At 37.0% G+C, this 21045-nt stretch overlaps 1 protein-coding gene across 1 annotated transcript in view; it reads right to left on the reverse strand.

Annotated features, from left to right (window-relative positions):
- The window catches only part of IL1RAPL2 (interleukin 1 receptor accessory protein like 2), a gene marked incomplete at its 3' end in the record, with an annotated part of 1526880 nt that overhangs the window by 1426547 nt on the left and 79288 nt on the right, over nucleotides 1-21045 (reverse strand). Inside the window, exons 3-4 of the mRNA XM_084870467.1 lie at nucleotides 17923-18080; nucleotides 7260-7360 (exon numbers count right to left, since the gene is read on the reverse strand). Coding sequence (XP_084726593.1) covers nucleotides 7260-7341 — 82 coding nt within the window. The 5' untranslated portion in view covers nucleotides 7342-7360; nucleotides 17923-18080. The remainder of the gene's footprint in view (nucleotides 1-7259; nucleotides 7361-17922; nucleotides 18081-21045) is intronic.

Raw genomic sequence — 21045 nt, forward strand, 5'->3', positions numbered from 1 at the left:
TAGGAGCAAATATCATACTCTATTTCTGATCACCTAAAGGTACCCAGCACTGGGCTTTTTATATAGTGTGCTTCTATGTTGGGAAAATTAATAAATGTCATGATTATATATTTCCTAGCAGAATTTAGTTCCAGGCAACCACTGTCTCATTTCTCCACAAAACAGTGATGCCAAATATGTGTTATGCATCTCACATGTTTAATGGGTGCCTCTTAAACCATGTGTTTCTTGTCTATAGCCCTTTAGGGAGAATACATTTAAATACAGCTCTCCTAAGTCACATCCACAGAGAGTATCAGGGCCTGATTCTTGTTAGCCTGGGGGAAGGTCACTAAATTTCAAGGCATTTCTTTTTAGAGAAGTTCAGTTCTGATGCAATCCTCACAAAGCATTATGTGATAGTTTCAGATAAATATATGGCAGCAAAAATAGGGCAAGACTCAGAATATGAACAAAAGTTTAAACCTGCATATTCAGTATTCCTCTAATAGACCAGAGGTGTTATGCTTATGTTAAGAAATCTCTGGATGCCAGCTTTCTCCAGGGACCAAATTAAATAGGTAGTAATGGTGTACCTCTGCAGAGCACATATTTCATTTAGAGCAAATTATACCTGTAGAAGTAAACAGAGCCACAAGGGATTCACTTTAGCCTAACATACCTACATGAATAGTATTATGATAGAAACTAAACTAGCAGAAATAATATGCATTCAAAGCTTCTCTCTACTCTGGCATATACAATATCCTTTTATTCCAAAACAGAGTAGAAAGGAGCCCATTCACTAAAGTTCTTGGCAGTTCTTGTTGATATGCTAAATTACAACATCAAAATTAATAGAATGCTCAATTTATACTTACTTCTCTCTCACTCTTTCCCATTACAGACAACAATGAATCCAACACAACACCAAGTTTGGCAACTTCTTTCAGTATTTGGGCAATGCTACAGAATTAGACAAGATCCCTACATGGAATTGTTTTCAGACTTTCCTGTTTTAAAATTCATTAAATATTTTAATTAGCTTAATTACCAACACATTTTCATGTAAAGAGGGTCAGTATCATAAAGGACTTCAATATTTCATTCATATCAAATTCTGTTGATATGTACAGCAAGCAAAATAATGAACACAGGTCTTAATTCACATGCTCTCTCTTCCTCTGCCATTCTTTGTTGCCCAAACTCTTAATAGAATGGCCAGAGATTTCCCCTTCCAAATTGCTTTGCTGCTTTGCTAATCTCTCACACTCCCTCTCTCAACCTCTCTCCCTTTCTCTAGTTATCAAGGTTCTCTCCAGCTAGTTAGTCTTCAATTGATTATTCAAATGTTTTTTCCTTCTTCATCTTCTTGTTCTTCTTCTTGTTCTTCTTGTTCTTGTTCTTCTTATTATTCTTGTTCTTCTTGTTCTTGTTCTTCTTGTTCTTGTTCTTCTTGTTCTTCTTCTTGTTCTTCTTCTTCTTCTTCTTGTTGTTGTTGTTGTTGTTGTTGTTGTTGTTCTTCTTCTTCTTCTTCTTCTTCTTCTTCTTCTTCTTCTTTCTCTCTCTCTCTCTCTCTCTCTCTCTCTCTCTCTCTCTCTCTCTCTCTCTCTCTCTCTCTCTCTCTCTCTCTCTCTCTCATCTCTCCCAATGTTCTTTGAATTCAAGAAACATGCTCATCATAGCCAAGATTGGGATTTTAGTAAATAATGAGGGTTGTTTTTTTTTTTCATTTGGATTTAGATTGGCAAATATTCTTTATTCAAGAATATTCACTTAGTAAATGTGTAATGAGAGAGGGCTCTGATCTTTTCTGGGTTGGAAATACAGGTTTGATACAGTAACTTCAGTGGACAATTTGTTGCATCTTTCAAAAATTTAAATAAAGATTCTATCCAAATTTTTACACTTCTCCCAAGACACAGGTGCCTCCTCACTCCCTGCCATCTCCATTACTTACACTGTGCTCCTACTTCCTTACTGAAAATGTCCTCCTCTCTTGTTCCTCCTCACTCTGGATCTATCTGCTGTCAAGGCTTGCTTTAAGCCCCTCATCTTCTACAGTAGTCCAATATTGACCCTGCCTTTCTCTGAATCCCCTAGCTTTGGAGGCCTGTAATGTGCAAGTTTAATAATGAATTAATTTCTCTTGTATTATTCTACAGGAGATTTATATGTGAAGCATCCTCAGTAAGAACATTTTCTCCCATTTAAATATATCTTTTTTATCATACATTTAATCAATCTTTGTAGAAAAAAATCATTTAACTATAGATACTAAATATTTTAATTTTTTTTCAATTTTGATTAGTGTAAATGCATATTTTTAATAATCATTGTGGTCTGGATTTTGTTTCATTGTTTGTTTGTTTTTATCCTCACCCGATGACATGCTTATTGACTTTAGAGAAAGGGGAAGTGAGGGAGGGAGGAAGGGAGGGAGGGAGAAAAATCTCAATGTGAGAGAGAAACATCAATTGGCTGCCTTCCCGTATTGCCCTAAATGGGGATCGTACCCACAACATAGGTATGTGCCCTGACCTAAAATCAAACCTGCAGCCTTTTGGTATATGGGACTATGTTCCAACCAGCTGAGCCACACCAGCCAGGACACAATCTGGGTTTTTTTGTTTTTTGCTTTTGCTTAATTTATTTATATTCACATTTCTGTGTATGAATTTGGTCTAAATACTGGTCATTTTAATACCTATATAGTGGTCCATCAGGTTAGCATAATTTGCTTGGTCATTTATTTATCCCAATGAGATTAAGTATTATGGAACAAGGAAATTTTTATTTATTTTCTTTCCCTGTCCCCCCTCTCCCACAGAACTAGTGGAATGCTTACATAAAGTAAATTCAATAGTATATCATGACTGGCTATACCTTTGGCCACATAAAAGTCAAAGACTGAGAATCCTAAAATTATTTGCCCTCTACTTCTTCAATATATGTGAATTTCATTCAGCTCCATTCTGGCCTTAAGTTCTTTCTGACTAATCTCTCATCCCTGACTACTTCTTACATGCTGTCAACTTTGTCCTATACTCCAAAGTTTAAAGACTCCTATACCATTTCCAATGGCCAGGCCAAGCCAATCCTCCAGTACCCATTTCCCTTTCTTCCAAGATCTAGTTTCCTTTATGGAATTCAACATAATTATAAAGATTAAATTATCAAGACTTAATTATCACTTTCAATTAAAAAGAGATCATGTGATGGTATTTCCCTTTGAAGTTTGAGCTATTAGAATAAATTTAGAAGATGAGATTCAGTAGCACTTTGTTGATCTTCTAACTTCTAATCTAGTGTTCTTGCACTCCACAGCTAAATGCACAATGTGAATATTTTCAGAGAAACATTACTTTTAACCACCATTTTAAATTAAAATATTTGATCTCCCTTTTAAGAAGTCAAAGCAGAGTTTTTTTATTTTTAATAACAAACAATTTCACAAAGTTATTTTGTTTACACTTGGAAGTTGCTTGAGAAACATTTTCTAGCTCTTGCCATAGATATAGACTCATATAACTTCTATTTCTGCCTTTATGGTCTTCTTCAGTCATCTGATTGGAAATTCTAAAACCAAATTTCTCATGAGAACAAACTGCTATCCTCTCATCAACAATCAGAAAATTTCATAAGTCTATAAACCTGTAAATCAAAGCCTCAGGTAAAGCTATTTTTTTATTAGATGGAATTGAAGGTTTTTGTTGAAGTCGATCCAAAATATATCTATAAGTACCTACTGTGTGCCAGCAGGCCTTCACATCCTCCTTACCAGTAGAGACTATATTTTTCTAGTTGATTAAGATATTTTTGTAACTGCAATTTTCCTTCAAACACCAGATCACTAAGAAGTTGCTTTGTTATGGTCATCCTTCAGATATATTGACTACAAGAATTCAACATATCCTCTCATCAAACTGGTTACCTTTTCCTTTCTCCTCTGATATGGACATTTAGGCTGGGAGAACCAAATACCACAATTGCATTAACACAGTTCACATTTTCCTGTTGCTGTAGCAGCAGCAGCAACAACAAAAGTCAGATGAAAGTGAAGGTGACAGTTCAATACCCACCCCCCAATAAAATCCAGGTATACTCTGGGGACATGACTTTTTAGGTAAAAAGAAATAGGTAAATACAAGCCCTTGGATGATCTATTCTTGAAGGAAAGCTATTTATCCTACTCATCCTATTAAAAATTAGTTTTTGACACCTGTTCTCTATTGGGCATTTCTGCTATTAGCCTTTGTCAAGCAAGATATTAACAAATTACCAACCATAAAGAATGACACTTTTAAGTAATATAAACCGATTGTTCATAGAGTAGACTGAACTTATCTATTAGTCCTAAATTTTAAGAATGCTGATACTATAGGACCTCATGAGTACTCTGTGAAGATGATAACAAGCCCACACTTGCCAATCAGCTACAGTCATTAAAATTAGATGGTGTGAATTTTGGTATATTCTAATGGAACCAGGACCTAGATGGAATCTCAGAGCCAGCTTTGCTGTTTTTCTAGCCAGGGTTGATGGTTGGGCTTGCCCAGTATGAATGAGTATTACCTAGATATAGAGCCTGTGTTGCAGCTTCTTAAAAATGTGTACTACTGGAAACCAAGAGATCTGTTTCAACATGTGTCCAGACCATATATTTTTTAAAAAACCTAAGTGTTTATTTTTTTCTTTGATTGACAAGTATAGAAAAAGAAATTTCCATTCCTTGGTTCTTTGTCTTGTGCATAAGGGATGCCCTGTGCATCAGTAATTTTAGGTATCTTAGCAAAAAAAGGAACCCTGTCTGTAATGAGATGCACAGAAATCATAATTGGCTTCACATCTGGCAGTTATAAATGTAAATGAGTAAAGGGCACATTCTTCATTTTTTAACTTGGAGGAAGTGAAGGAAGGGAAAAAAGTAAAAGTTCTGAGACCCATTGGTGATTCCAAGAACAACTATGCAAGCTTGAATTTTTATCTCTTTAATTGAAAAGGCCAAAGAACCTCACAGACTACATAAAAAAATTTTTACAACATATCTGCAAAGTGATTTTTAATATTCTCCACAAGGAATATCATAATAAGAGGGCAAATAATCTATTTTCTGCATAAAATAATATAGCAGAAATGTAGGATCTGGGAAGGGGTTATGATGAGAGTGGCTATAGAGAAGGAAAGAGTAAAAAGAACTGCTCCAAATACCCCCCTTTTCATCAGCTATAGGCAACTTAGGATGTCTTTTATTCACCCATGCTTATTTTTTTTTTGTTACCGTATTTTGAAATTTAAAAACAAATATCATACAGAGAGATATGCACCGAACAACATCATGCTATTAGTCTTCCCTGCCTAATCCAAGTACACTATAAATAAAAGCAGAAAGGCATAAGAAAAAAGACCAATTGCATTCAAATCATCTCCACTTCCAAGAACTATAGGAAAAGTTTTGTTCCAATATTATAATTCTTATTGTCCTAGTAGGTATGTGGGGGAATAGAAACTAAAATAATTCAAACACATTCACTCTTGGGTATATCTGTTCAGGTAATGTTTCTTCACTAAAGCTCACTGCAAATATGATACTACTTGGCCACACTAAGTAGACAAAGCTAAGAACCTCTAGAAAGCCACAGTCTCACATTTCATAACTAAAGAATAAAGGGACAAAGCATTCAAAAAGTTAATCTTTTAACTTTCTCTGAATATACATTTTTAACAGCCCCTTTCTCCATAAATAATAAATGAACCAAGAAAACAAGAATATGTTGATAGCAACTGTGTTCATTTTTTCTGTTTGGATTTTATCAGAATTAAACTACCATAACGTAGATAACTTTTAAAAGTCTCAAATGTTTTATTTTTATTTCGACTCTGATACAGACATTATAATGCAACAAAGTGAGAAAAATCGTGTCTGGCCCAACAGATTACATTTGCTAGTAAGTAATAATATCTCCAAGTATTTCATTTTAGAAATAATAAATGTGAACCAAGAGAGAAAATGAAAATGTGACTTCAAAAGTAAGGCAAGGAAAGGCAGCCATGTAAAATATGGCAAATTGAAGATAATATAGGTAAATGTTACACACAATTATAACTTAAAGAAAGTCACAAAATACACTAATATATTAAATACATACCTAAGTGTTTAAGTGGAGAAAAAGCCAATATATTGTCATACCTTTACCACTCCAGAATCCTTTGAACTTTGGCTTTGCTCTATTTTATAACATATAACCCACTTTTGTGAAAGACTAATATTCTATCAACTGAAGAATAGCACTATCCTTTAGCTACTTTAATTAGCAAGTACTCTCACCACAGAAAATAGACATTAACCAAAGTCCAGGCTCCAGCCAGCATTTACTGCTTTGAAAAATAGTCATGTACTTTATTGTCTGGGTTTTATACTAAATGAGAAAGTAAAGAACATACATTTAATTCTAGGAAATAACTGAATTAGAATTCAACAGAAAGCCCCATCACAGTTTTTGTTTTGTTTTGTTTCCATATTAATATTACATTCCTCAATGTCTTACTAGAATGATTACAGACAGGAAATCGATTCTTAAAATCTCATGCATGGTTTTTAATTATAGCTAAAATGTATACTCAAAACTGAAAGACATATATATCTAAGTATTATTAAACAATGATTAAGCTTTGATTGGAATATCTCCTGGCTACAGCTAATCTCTTAGTTTAATCATCACTGCCTGCCACACCATCATGTTCTAGGAACAGATATTTTTTCTTAAGAAATACCTCTTTAGGCTATTAGCTAATATTTCTGAACTTGGAGTCTTTAAATCTCTGCCTATTAAGAATTTTGTACAAATGTAAAATGTGAGGAACTAAAGCTCACTGATATTTGTCAAAAGGTTTCATTTAAACTGTAATGCTGCACACTCAATTAGGAGTAAAGGATATATATTTTTAAAGGTTTCCTGTCTTCATTTGCAAATATTTGCTCCCAGGTGTATATTCAATAGCAAATTTAATCAACACTAAGTAGGCCCTTAACATTTCTTTGTCCACTGAAGGTATACTGTAATTGAAGTTGAACAAAATTCCACTGGTTTCCCAAAATTTTCTCAGTGGTAGGCTAAAATCTCATTTTCATTTTGGCTACTTTGCAACATGGCTGGAATACAAGTGATTCTGTTTAAAGATATTCATAGTTAAAGGCAAAGATACTCTCTGGATGTTCAAAAAACATATTTTTTAAACAACAACAAAAAAAATATTCTGAACAGTTGCCAGCAACTTACCAGAGTTTCTCTTTGATACCATCTTCAAATTTTTGCTGAATACAGAACAGATCACAAGGGCCAAAAGAAATGGTGGCTTCATGGTTCACTTTCCTTGGCAGCTGAAAAGTAAAATTAATTAATTAATTAATTAATTAGTTAAGTTTTTGAGTCACAGATCTTGGTTTTAACAAAAAACAGCTATAATTTCACATATCTCAAAGATGCATTACAGAAACAATGATATTCTGGTGACTTCTGGTTTATTTTTATGCAATGGAAGAAAATATTGTTAACAGTTGAATTATGACAAATCATCCTGCTTAAAACTTTCCAGTGACTTCCCACTAAATTTACAGTAAAATCTGAACTCCTTCCATTAGACTTTCAAATGCTTGCTGGTGAGGCTCCAGTTATGTGTTTGTTTGTTTTTAATCTTATTTCCAAAACTTTCCTCCTTGTTGGCTATGCTTCAGCCACTATGGACATTTATCTCTGGAGGATGCCAAGATAATTTCTCCCTCATGGCCTTTGTATTTTGTCCTTCTTCTGGGATATTTCTTCCCACTCTTCATGCATTTAGTTCTTTCATCCTACTGATTTCAGTCCCACAAAAAAACCTTTCCTGACTACCCAATCTAAAAATCTCATTCTGCCATTCTCTAGCTCACCTACTTGCTTGTTTTATTCATAAGGCTGATCAGAACTTAAATGTTTTGTTTATTTGTGTGAAAGGAAGCATTTCCCTAAACTTTAACAGACATTTTTAAATAAAGTGTACTGAATCTTAAACAGTGGGAATGAAACTGTTCTAAAACCAAAAATATCTGAGAATACTGAATTGGACTGAGATGTTGTTAAACACCTTCTCCCCAACCCCCTGCCACCTTTAACAGATAAAGGGGTTGACTAAAGGACCATCAGTAGCCATTTGTGGGGGGAAACAAAACCATTTTTAAAACAAACAAAAACAGCCCAGCTGGTGTGGCTCAGTGATTGAGCGTCAACCTATGAACCAGGAGGTCACGGTTCTATTCCAGGCAGGGCACATGCCTGGGTTGTGGGCTTGGTCCCCAGTATGGGGCATGCAGGAAGCAGCCAATCAATGATTCTCTCTCATTATTGATGTCTTTATCTCTCCTTCTCCCTTCCTCTCTGAAATCAAAACAAATGTATTTAAAAAAAAATTTCCACTGAGTTGAGACTTTCTAGTCAATTAGTTACCTATATGGGGACTCATCTAGCATCCTTTCAGAATCAGAATATAAGCACTATAGAGGTACATTGTATTCATAATAAACATAAAAATGGCAAAAGGGAACATGAAGGTGAAACCACAGTGATCCTGGAAATAATGGATAGAAGCAAATTTGAGTGGAAAGGCAAGAGCAGCCTCTGGACATTTAAAGATACAGAATTCCATGTAAATATTTGTTTCTTGAATAATTGGTTTGTTCCTCAAGGTGCAGAATCTTACCCAGAATGTAAAAGTAACAAGATGATATCAAGTGTTGAGTGGAATCCTCTTTCCACATAATTGATTGCAAAGATCCACTTGATATCCTAAATTCAGAAAACTTCCCAGAGTTTGGTGCTAAGGCCACCAGTTCAGCTACCCAATGCAGCTAGTTTCTTATCATCCCACCCCCATTGTATCAATAGACAAAGAGAGTTTTGAAGTAAGAGGAGGTCATCTTTTGATAAAGAAGACAGGCTTTCCTTTGCCAGTTGACACTCTGAACTTCCCCTGTACCACTGGAACAGGATAAAGAACCCAGTCTGACTTTGTCATTCCCTTGCAGTACTTCCTGGGATCACCTCTTAAATAAAATACTTACATCCAAATGCTTGTGTTTGGGCATGATTTTTGAATAACCCAAACCAAGACTCTGAAAAGGCCATTATAAACTCCATGAAGTTCTTTGTTTTACAGAAACTTGAACTGTCTGATTTTAGCTCAGAAGATCATGTAGGCTCTAGATGTTGAAAGAAGGCTTATTATTCAAAATCTTCCTGAACTACAGACAGGTGTAGCTCTTCTATCTTGTCTCTCTGTTTAGAACTTATATCACCCCCAGTGATTTTAATAAAAACATAGATTCATCTGATTTAATTCTCCCTGTTGTATTCACTCAGTTATCAAATTAACCTTGCTGGTAAGATACTAACAATTTTCCATGCTCTCCTTACCCTTAGCCCATCTAATCCATGATCATAATTTCACTATATCTGTCCAAAAACCAATGGTTTGTAAGAACTGTAATTTGCTAAAAACAACAACAAACAAAGCTCAGTTTAAGGATTTTAATATTTTATAAATGATAATAAAATTAAATTAAAGATTAATTGAGAAAGCCTTTAAAAAACCCTGTTTTAAAAAACCAATACTTACCATTTTCATCAAAACAATAACTATATTTTATAACTGATATCCAACAGAAAAAAAATATTTCTACTTCCCTATTTAATTGACCCCTTCCTTTTTGAAACTAAATACTTAATATTTGACTTTGACCAGTGAAATAATCATTGGACTCAAATATGTTAACCACAGAATTATTTCATACTAAAGCCTAGTGCATGCAATTCATGCACGGGAAGGTTCATAGGCCTGGCTGGCAATCAGGGCCAATTTGTGGGGTGACCAGTGGGGCAACTGGGGCCTCCACTCACACCTATCTTGACTGGTGGCCTGGTGCCACCCGCTCACTGGCTCTACCCCTGCTGTTACTGCCGGGTGGTGGGCTGGGGGCAGCTGCTGCATTGGGGGCAGCTCCTGCATTTAGCATTTGCCTCCTGGTGGTCAGTGTGTGTCATAGCAACCAGTCATTTTGTCAGTTGTTCCACTGTTTGGTCAATTTGCATATTTTTATTTTATTTTTATTATATAGGGTACTCCTATTTTTGTCAGTTAAAATCAGTGAGGATTACAAAAACTGGACATATCAAGTTTTCAAATCTATATTTTCCAAACTTGTTACAAAAGAGAGTTAATTCAACAAATTTTGAAGAATAACTATTATATTCTATAATAATAGTAATAATCCTATATATTAAAAGGCTAATATGCAAGCTGTCCCCTTGGGAGTTTGACCAATCACTATGACATGTGCTGACCACCAGGGGGTGGCAGGGAATGAAGGAAGGCCCCAGCCTACAGCTGGAAGGCCCTGATCAGCCCTGATCACCGGCCAGGCCTAGAGACCCTACCCATGCATAAATTTCATGCACTGGTCCTCTAGTAGTAGTAGTAGTAGTAGTAGTAGTAGTAGTAATAGTAAAATACTTATAATTTACTGAGTATTTTGTATGTGCCAAACACTGTGCTAAATTGTTATATAGTATTTTACCCCAACAATGACCTCATGAGGTGTTATAATCCTCATTTCACTTTTCAAAAACTGACACTTATAACTTACCAATGATCACAACAATAGTAAATTAAGGGGGAAAAGAAGTTGAATTTAGGTCTGTGTGTCTAGAAAACCCTAGCGCTTAACCACTATTAAACTATTTTTTCCCTAGAAGTTAGATTCTATGAAAGTCATAAACCAAGTCTAGGATTATAAAACATGACTCCTTGACTTCAAAGAGCTATAACTAAGTGCGAAGATGCATGCATACTAGAGTGCTTAGTCAAATGCAAGACAGTGAAGAACAATCTGTTATGTTAAGTGCTAAGGGAATATAGAGCAAAAGAAGTGTTTTGTAGCATTTTTAATAGCTGATTCAGGTTTCCCACTGAAAGGGAAATTCTGCCATAATAACAATTCAAATAGTCACAAAGAAAGACCAGTGCAAATCAATCATCAGTGCTCAACAGCAACAGCAACCCACCTGAAATATTATCATTGATCAAGGAGTGTCTCAGAATTGTGACTACTGAGTTCCTAACATATGGTTCCACACATCTATTTAAATGCTGAAAGTGTCAGAAGCAGCGCAAGTTATCCCCTGGAAATCTTACACTGAAATTTTAGTCTATTACATTATAACTTTTTCCTCATCGTGATTTTACAATCTATTTACTGTTGTGTGAAGAAAGTGTACAGGAGTAAGTATAATACATTATAAAAAGTCAATTATGATACTATTCAGTTATTTCAAAAGTACTTTTTTTCTCAAAAAGAGTCTTCCCCTATTGCAGCTATAAACATGTTAAATACTGCTGAAATCTATATTTTCCTGAGGGATTTATGTTTACTGATTCCCTAGGTCAGTATGTAAACATCTCATAAGACCACATGAGGAATTCTAAAGACGGAAGAAGCTGGCACAATGGCTAATGAAGCCATCAGTATTCCTCTCCTTAGAGTATTAAATGAGCAAGGCAATCTTGACAAAAGCTTTTTTTTTTTTTTTTTTTAATATTTGTATTGATTTTAGAGAGAAGAGGTGAGTAGGAGAGACATACAGAAACATCAATGGTAAGAGAGAACCAGTAATCTGTTGCCTCCTGCACACCCTAACTAGGAAATGAGCCATGACCTCCTAGTTCATAGGTCAACACTCAACCACTGAGTTACACCAGCCCGGCTTAACAAGAGTTTTAAAAAATGTAATTGAACTAGATTAAAAAAATGGTGGCAGAGTAAGTGGAAGCTACACTGGTACAAACCCATGACAAAATTTGAATTATATCTAAAATATTTAAAAACCATCCTGAATAATCAACTAAAGACTAGCTGGAGAGAACCCTGATAACTAAGGATAAAAGTGGAGACAGCATAGAGACTAGTAGGAAGTGTAGAGGCACAATGGGCTGACTATGTTCCCACAGAAAGCAACTGAAGTTACAGAGGGTATTGCAGCTATGGGTGGGCAGGGGTGTTCCCACTGAGAATTCTGGGGTCTAAACATCCGGCTTGGACCCCCAGCCCAGAGCACCAGAACTGAGAAAGGTGCCCACACAGCATATGGCAGTGAAAAGCAACAGAGTTGCTGTCTGCCATGGAGAGACAGCTGAAACTGCAGGAATCCAGTTAAAGAGCCAACACATAAAATTTTATGTGCAGCCTGCCATTCACCTTGGGCTCTGGCAGAGGAAGGAGAGAGTAGACTAAAGCTATATGAGCAGAAACCAGGGTAGGAGCTCTAGGATTAGAGCTCAAAAGGCAGACAACCAAGATTCCTGTGCTGAATCATTCCCTCATAAGACAAAGCACATCTTTGTCCTGCAAACTTTTACCATCCAGGCAGCTTTGCCTGGAAGTGGGGGGAAGCAATTGCACCACCCTATTAGAAAACCCCTTGCTCCACCCTGTGGAGTTTCTGTGGCACATTAAGAGACAAAGAATAACAATCAGCCTATAAACAGAAACAACTTTCCCAACCTGTTCAGAAACCTCTCATCCAACCCTAGGTCAACAGCCTAAGGCTAATCAAGGCTGAATTAACAATAAGAAGGCAGGTTTCTGAAGGTTTTGAGTCCTTGCCTGATTTAATTCTGGGGCTGGGGTTGGGGCTAGGAAAAACAGACCTTGTGTACAACTTGGTCCTTTCCAAAGACACCAAGCCCAAGCAGAGGGAGCCACAAGCTGTAGATGGCAGATAGCGCCAAACAGGGTACTCAGGGCCAGTCAGAAACAGCATTTGACATTGTCCTGCAGTACAGATTTGGAGTCATAACAGATCCACCTAATACATAGACACAAACCCAAACAGGTATATAAAATGAGCAGACAAAAAACAAGCCCCAAATGAAAGAATATTTTTCCAGAAGAAGAGATAAATGAAATGGAGATAAGAAATTTATCAGATATAAAGTTCAGGATAATGATGGAAAGCATGCTCAACAACAGAAGAAAAAGATATAGTAACTATAAACAGATCTGTTGGAAATAAAGAATAACATAGCACTAATAAAGAACACATTGGAAGGAATATACAGCAGATTAGGGGAAGCCAATGATCAGATAAGTGAACCAAAAGACAGGGTAGAGAAAATCACTCAGAGAACCAAAAAGAAAAAAATAAATTAAAAAAACAGGACAACTTAAGGGAGCTGTGGGACAACATAAAATACCAGGTGTACTGGATAATAACACGGTTATTTTTTTCAATAGATGGAGTTACACATATATTGATATACATGCAATTTGATATGTATGCTATTTTGTTGTATTGATAGCAAGCTTCAAAACTTCATATGTCAAATTTTCTGAAGGTGTTAACATCATAGATATTTTTACTCTTAAAAATGTCAAGTTTCATGCCAAAAAGAGCATTTGTGGGAAGTTTTATTTTCTTACTTTATTTTGAAGAAAAGTGCTGCTGAAAGTTACAGTATACTTCGGGAAGCTTATGGTGAACATGCTCCATCTCAAGATACTTGTGAACGCTGGTTTAAATGGTTTGAAAGTGATGATTTTGATGTGAAAGATAAAGAACATCCAGGTCAACCAAAAATGTTTGAAGACCAACAATTATAACCATTATTGGATGAAGATGCATGTCAAACTCAAAAACAGCTTGCAGAAAGATTAAACAATTTCTGATCATGTACAAGCAATAGGAAATATTTTAAAGGAAATAAATTGGTTGCCATATCCACTGAACAAAAGACAAATGGAAAACCGAAAAGTCATCAGTAAAATGTTGCTTCAACAGCAAGAAAAAAGTCTTTCTTTGCATTGAATTGTGACTGGTGATAAAAAATTGATTTATTTTGAGGATCCCAATTGCACAAAATCGTGAGTTGATCCAGGTGAACCATCAACATTGACTGCAAGGCCAAATCGCTTTGGAAAGAAGATAATCCTTTGCATTTGGTGGGATCAAGAAGATGTGGTGCAGTATGAGCTTCTAAAACCAGGTGAAAGCATTAATACCGATTGCTATTGACAAAAATTAATCCATTTGAACCATGCTTTGATTGTAAAATGACCATAATGGGCCAGAAGACATGGCAAAGTAATTTTGCTTCATGATAATGCACCATCACACACTTCAAAACAAGTTAAAAGATCTTGTCTGGTAAGTATTAACCCACCTGCTATATTCACCAGACATTGTTCCTTCAGAATAACACTTGTTCTGATGGAAGGCACACACACTTTCTGAACAGCGCTTCAAAACATATGAAGAAGCGGAAAATGGGTCTCTGAATAGTTTGCCTCAAAACAAGAAAAGTTCTATTGGGACGATAGCCACAAATTACCTAAAAGATGGGGGAAATATGTAGCTAGCGATGGACATTACTTTGAATAAAGCACTTTTGATGTTTTTCTTGAAATTATTGTGTTTTCTTTTATTACAAAATCCACATTACTAACCAGTACACCTGGTATAACAATATTCACATCATGAGAGTACCACAAGGATAGAAAAGTAAACAATGGATAGAGAATGTGTTTGAAGGAATAATGGCAGAAAGTAACCTAAGCTGGTAAAGCAAAAAGTTACACAAGTTCAGGAGGCATAGAGTCTCAAGCAAGAAGAACTCTAATAGGCCCACCCAGACACTTCATAATTAAAATTCCAAAATTTAAAGATAAAGAGAGAATCTTAAAGGCAAGAAGGGAAAAACAATTTGCTAAAACAAAGAAGTTTCCATAAAGCTGTCAGCTGATTTCTCATCAGAAACTCTACAGGCCAGAAAGAAATGGCATGAAGTATTCAAGGTAATGAAAAGCAAAATCTGAAACCAAGATGTACACCAAACCAGCACTACAAGAAATGCTAAGCCGAAACCGGTTTGGCGCAGTGGATAGAGCGTCGGCCTGCGGACTGAAAGGTCCCGGGTTCGATTCCGGTCAAGGGCATGTACCTTGGTTGTGGGCACATCCTCAGTGGGGGGGGGGGGGGGTGCAAGAGGCAGCTGGTCGATGTTTCTCTCTCTTCGATGTTTCTAACTCTCTATCCCTCTCAATTCCTCTCTGTGTAAAATCAATAAAATATATTTTTTTAAAAAAAGAAATGCTAAAGGAATGGCTGTAATGAGAAGAAATAGAGAGAGAGAAACATAGGCATACAGAATTAAAATAAAAATAAATGCCTATCAATAATAACCTTAAATGTAAATGGATTAAATGCTCCAATCAAACGACATACATAGCTGAATTGATACAAAACATTAACCAAATATATGCTACCTACAAGAGACTCACCACAGAACAAAAGATTCACACAGGATGAGAATGAAGGGATGGAAATAAATTTTCCATGCAAATGAAAAAAAGATGGTGAGGGAGCAATACTCATATCTGACAAAATAGACTTCAAAATGAATGCCATCACAATAAAGGGCACTATGTAATACTAAAGGGATTGACCTAACAAAAATGTATAATCCTGGTAAACATATATGCACCCAATATAGGAGTACCTAAGTGTATATTAAAAACAAAACAAAACAAAACAAAAAAACCTTTAGAAGACATTAAGGGAGAGATTGACAGCAACATAGTCCATAGTAGGGGATTTTAACACTTCACTGACTTCACTGGATAGATCTTCCAGACAAAAAAATTAACAAGGAAACAGAGACTCTAAAGGACACACTGGATCAGATGAATTTAATTGACATTTCTAGAACATTTCACCACAAAGCTGCAAAATATATATAGTTCTCAAATATACATGGGTCATTCTCAAAAATGGACTTTAGGACACAAAAAAGTCTCTATAAATTCAAGAAGATTGAAATAATATCAAGCATCTTCTCAGATCACAATGGGAAATTAGAAATTAACTATAATAAAATACTCAAAAACACTCAAACATATGGAGGCTCAAAAACATGTTTCATTTTTGTTTTAAAATAAATATTGCTCAGATTATTACAATTGTCTCTCCTTTTCCCCCCATACCTCTCTACCACCCTCTGCCCTTACCTCCCCACTCCATTGTCCTTATCCATAGGTGTACGATTTTAATCCAGTCTCTTCCTGCACCCCCCACACCCTTTTCCCCCTGATAAGTATCAATCCACTCCGTTTCTTTGCCCCTGATTCTATTATATTCACCAGTTTAATCTGTTCCTCATATTTTTAATTCACTTAATTTTTAGATTCACTTGTTAATATATATGTATTTGCTGATCATAATTTTTATATATTTTTTCTTCTTCTTCCTCTTCTTAAAGAATACCTTTAAGTGATCTCTGGCTCTTGCGTTCCAAATCTTTGACTCGATTCTTGCAATCTTCCGGTCTGTTTTTAGGACTCTGTATAATATTTTTTATTTCAGTCAGTGTATGCTTTATCTCTAGTTGATCCCTTTTCATATCCTCTCTAAGGTCTCATTTATTTCATCGGTCTCTTCTAGGAAATTCTTGAAAAACCTTATAACCGTGGTTTTGAACTCTATATCTAGTCTTTTGTTCTCCACCCTCTCTTTCGATTGAGATCTATTTCATTGTCTTGGCATTTTTGCTGCTTCCCAGAGTTGTTAGGATCACTTTGTGTGTTTGGTATCTTATATGGCCCAGTGGGTCAGCCTTCCCAGTTACCTGAGGTAGACACTCTTGGTGCTCCCCTTTGTGGACTGTGTGTACAGTCTTGTTGTAGTTAAGTCTTGATTGTTGTTGGTATCACTGGGAGGAATTGACCTCCAGGCCCATTGGATGTGAGTATCAGCTGTGTTTACTTCGGGATACCTTAGAGACAGTCTTATAGGATCAGACTTGCAAAATTGCAAAAGCCTCTGTGCTTAGTCTTGGCTTCCTGTCAGCCCTGCCCTTGTGCGCAAGCCTCAGACCTCTGCCTTCCATGGCTCTCCTGACTTTCCAACTCACCATCTCAGATTCACCGTGCAAGAGTGTGGGTGCCTCAGGGGTTTGCCTGGAATTGGGTTGGGTCTCTGTAGCTTGGAGCTTCTGACTCCTCCTGGTATTGAGAGGCCACAGCAATCTCCAAGGTCAGACCTCTTTGCATGCACTCACTCGCAGGCAACTGTAGACCCTGCCTGCTGCGGCTCCCAGCTCCCCCAGTCTCCCAGTCTCTGAGTCTCCAGGTGCCTTTCTCTATAGTCCAGACTCCACCCGTATGAGCCTGGGTTCACGGGGTTTTGGCTGGAGTTGGGGGAGCTGTCTCTTGAATGTATCCCTTATGAGAGTAGTTGAAATCTGGTGTCCTCTCACACCAACCACTAGATACACTAGTTTCCGGATCTCCAATGGGGAGCAGTTCAGCTACTGTCTGAGGCCACCCAGCAGGAGCTACCGCAAGAACTACAGTTTTCTCCTGTTTGCTTGGGACTTAGCCATTTTGTTGCTGGAACTGCAGTTTATTTCGTTAAGCTGCCACAATACAGGTCATTTATATGCAAAAGCAGCTGTGTGGTGCCTGGTTGGGTCTGTAGAATGTTTGGGCGGGGCCTCAGGGCGAGGTCTCAGGATGGGGTGGGGGTCTCAGGACATCACTAGGCTAGGGCGTGGCTAACAATCATGGCTGCAGTCAGCCTTCTCTGCCCTTCCGTGTTTCCAAGTCCCTGCGTTTCCAAGTGCCCATGTCCCTGCGATCCAGATCAGTAAATAATGATTGCTGCTCACACCTCTGCAAGAGAGTCACCCTCACTTTCGAACCCAATGGCCAACAGACCAGCTTCTCCCCGTAGGTGTCTGGGTCCCCCACGTGACCTCAGAAACTGAATTTCAAAGTGATAGGGAGCTTGTTTCCCTTTGAGTTGAAAAAAAGCCTCAGGCTCAGTCACCTGCACCAGCCCGATTTGCATGCCTCTGTACCTAGGCTCCTCAGCTTTTCAGCACTTGCACTCCTTTCTCTTTCAGCCAGCCTTCCCGTGGTTTTGGGTGATAGATGTCCTGTATATTAGTTTTAATTTTGAAATTGTTGTGTGAGGTGGCAGACCATTTGTTTACCTATGCTGCCATCTTGGTTTCTCCTAAAAAAAACATGTTATTAAGTAATAAGTGGGTCACCAATGAGATCAAGAAATAAATTAATAAATAATTCCTAGAACAAAATGAAATTAAGCACACAATCTCAAATCTATGGGACACAGTGAATGCAGTCCTGAGACAAAAGTTCATAGCACTTCAAAACACACACACACACACACACACACACACACAAAAAGAAAATTAAATAATAAGCTATTTAACCCTAAAAGTTAAAGAATTAGAAAGAGGACAAGAAAAGCCAAGATAAGTACAAAGAAGGAAATAATAAAGGTTAGAGCAGAAATAAATGACATAGAGACTAAAAATAATACAAAAAAGCTAACAACTATCCTCCTCAAACTATTCCAAAACACTAATAAAAACAAGAGCTGGTTCTTTGAAAAGATAAACAAGATAGATGAAACTTTAGCCAGAACCATCAAGAAACAAAGAGTGAGGATAAAAAAATAAAATAAAAAACAGAAAAGAAAGTAGTGAAAGAGCAACTGACACCACAGAAATACAAAGGATTTATAAAAAATACTATGAACAACTCTGTCAACCATCTAGACAATGTGAAGAAATGGACAAATTCCTAGAAAAATACAATATTTTAAAACAGAACCAGGAAGAATCAGAAAACCTGAAAAGGCCAATAACAACTGATGACATTGAAGCAGAAATAAAAGATTCCCAGAAAGCAAAACCCTGGTCCAGATGGCTTTACAGGGGAGTTTTACTAAGCATTCAAGGAAGAATTAACACATATCCTCCTCAAATTATTCCAAAAAAAATCCAAGAGGAAGACATGCTTCCAAACTCTTTTTATGAGGCTAGTATTATCCTAATTCAAAAACCAGATAAAGACAATATAAAGAAAAAGAATTACAGGCCAACATCACTGATGAACATAGGTGCTAAAATTCTCAACAAAATATTAGCAAATCAGATCCAACAATATATTAAAAAGATCATACATTAGGGGTGTCGAACTCAATCAGAGAAGGGGCCAAAATCTAAAATCCAGCCTAAATCGTGGGCCGAATGGTTTACTGAACAGTCATAAACTGACAATGTCATAAACTGACAGCGGAGTGCAGTGATGACAGCGCGGTGCGGGCCACATTGCAAGGCCTGGCGGGCTGGATTTGGCCCGTGGGCCTTGTGTTTGACACATGTGTCATACATCGTAACCAAGTGGGATTTATTCCGGGGATGCAAGGCTGGTACAATATTAGCAAAGCAATAAACGTGATACATCATATAAACAAATTGAAAGACACAAATCACATTATCATATCAATAGACACAGATAAAGCATTCAACAAAATACAGCACCCATCCTATATAATAAAAGCCTAATAGGCAAATTGACCAAATGGCTGAACAACCAGCAGAACAACCAGTCAGTATGATTTTGCACTGACCACCAGACATTCAACGCAGGAGCTTTCCACAGCCCACAGGCCCCAGGCCAGCTAAGGCAGGTGTGAATGGGGCCCCCCATGACTACCTCACTGGTCACCCCACAGAGGGAAGTGACTGGCAGCAGCAGTAGGGGATGGGGCCAGCGAGCAGGCAGCATCAGGCTGGGCAAGGTGGGTGCAGGGGGGGGGGGGGGAGGCCCAATCATCCTGCCAGTCACCCCACAGATCAGCCCTGATTGCTGATTGGGCCTAGGGACCCTACCAGTATACAAATTTCATGCACTGGACCTCCAGTTTTTTATAAAGCTATCAGCAAAGTTGAAACAGAGAGATCATACCTCAACATAATAAAGATGATATTATACAAATTTATCACCAACATCATACATAATGAGCAAAAACTAAAACCATATCCCCTAAGAACAAGAACAAGACAGGTATGTCTGCTTTCATGACTCTTATTCAATATAGTACTGAAAGTTGTAGCCACAGCAATGAGACAGAAAGAAAACATAAAGGCATCCAAATTAGAAAGAAGGACATAAAACTCACATTATTTGCAGATGACATGATATTATATATAGAAAACCCTAAAGACTGCACCAAAAACTTACTAAACTTAAAGGAATTTGGAAAAATAGCAGGATACAAAATTAGCACCCAGAAATTGATGGCATTTTCATACACCAATAATGAATTTTCAGAAAGAGAAAAAAACAAACAAACAAAAAATTCCATTTACCTTTGCAAAAAAAAATTAAGATAATTAGGAATAAACTTAACCAAGGAGATAAAAGACTTGTACTTGGAAAACTATAGGAGACTGAAAGAAGAAATAGAGGTAGATATAAACTTAGGCAACAATAGCTTGTGTTCATGGGTTGGTAGAATAAATATTAAAATGGCCATTCAACCCAAATCAATCTATAGATTCAATGCAATTCGTATTTAAATACCAACACTATATTTTACAGTTCTTGAACAAATACTCCAAAACTTTAATAAGTTTTTTTTTTCATATTATTACAAATGTTCCTTCCCCCCCCCCCACCATTGCTCTCCTCCACCAGGTTCCCACCCCACCCTCTGCCCTTTCCCCTCTCCCCATTGTCCTCGTCCATAGGTGCACAGTTTATGTTCAGTCTCTTCCCACGCCCCCCTCTCCCCTTTTCCCCAAGAATCGTCAGTTCACTCCCCTTCCATACCTCTGATTTTATTATATTCAACAGTTAATATTGTTAATCAGATTTTTTTTAATTTCCTTGGTTTTTAGATTCACTTGTTGATAATTACGTATTTGTTGTTCATAATTTTTATCTTTGTTTACTTTCTCTTGTGAAAGAACCCCCTTCAGCAATTCATATAATTCTGGTTTGGTGGTGATGAACTCCTTTAGCTTTTTTTTATTAGTGAAGCTCTTTATCTGGCCTTCGATTCTGAATGATAGCTTTGCTGGGTAGCTTATTTTTGGCTGTAGGTTCTTGCTATTCATCACCTTGAATATTTCTTGCCATTCCCTTCTGGCCTGCATGGTTTCTGT

This window comes from Pipistrellus hanaki, assembly GCF_964339955.1.
Source record: "Pipistrellus hanaki genome assembly, chromosome: X".
Taxonomy (NCBI): Eukaryota; Metazoa; Chordata; class Mammalia; order Chiroptera; family Vespertilionidae; genus Pipistrellus; species Pipistrellus hanaki.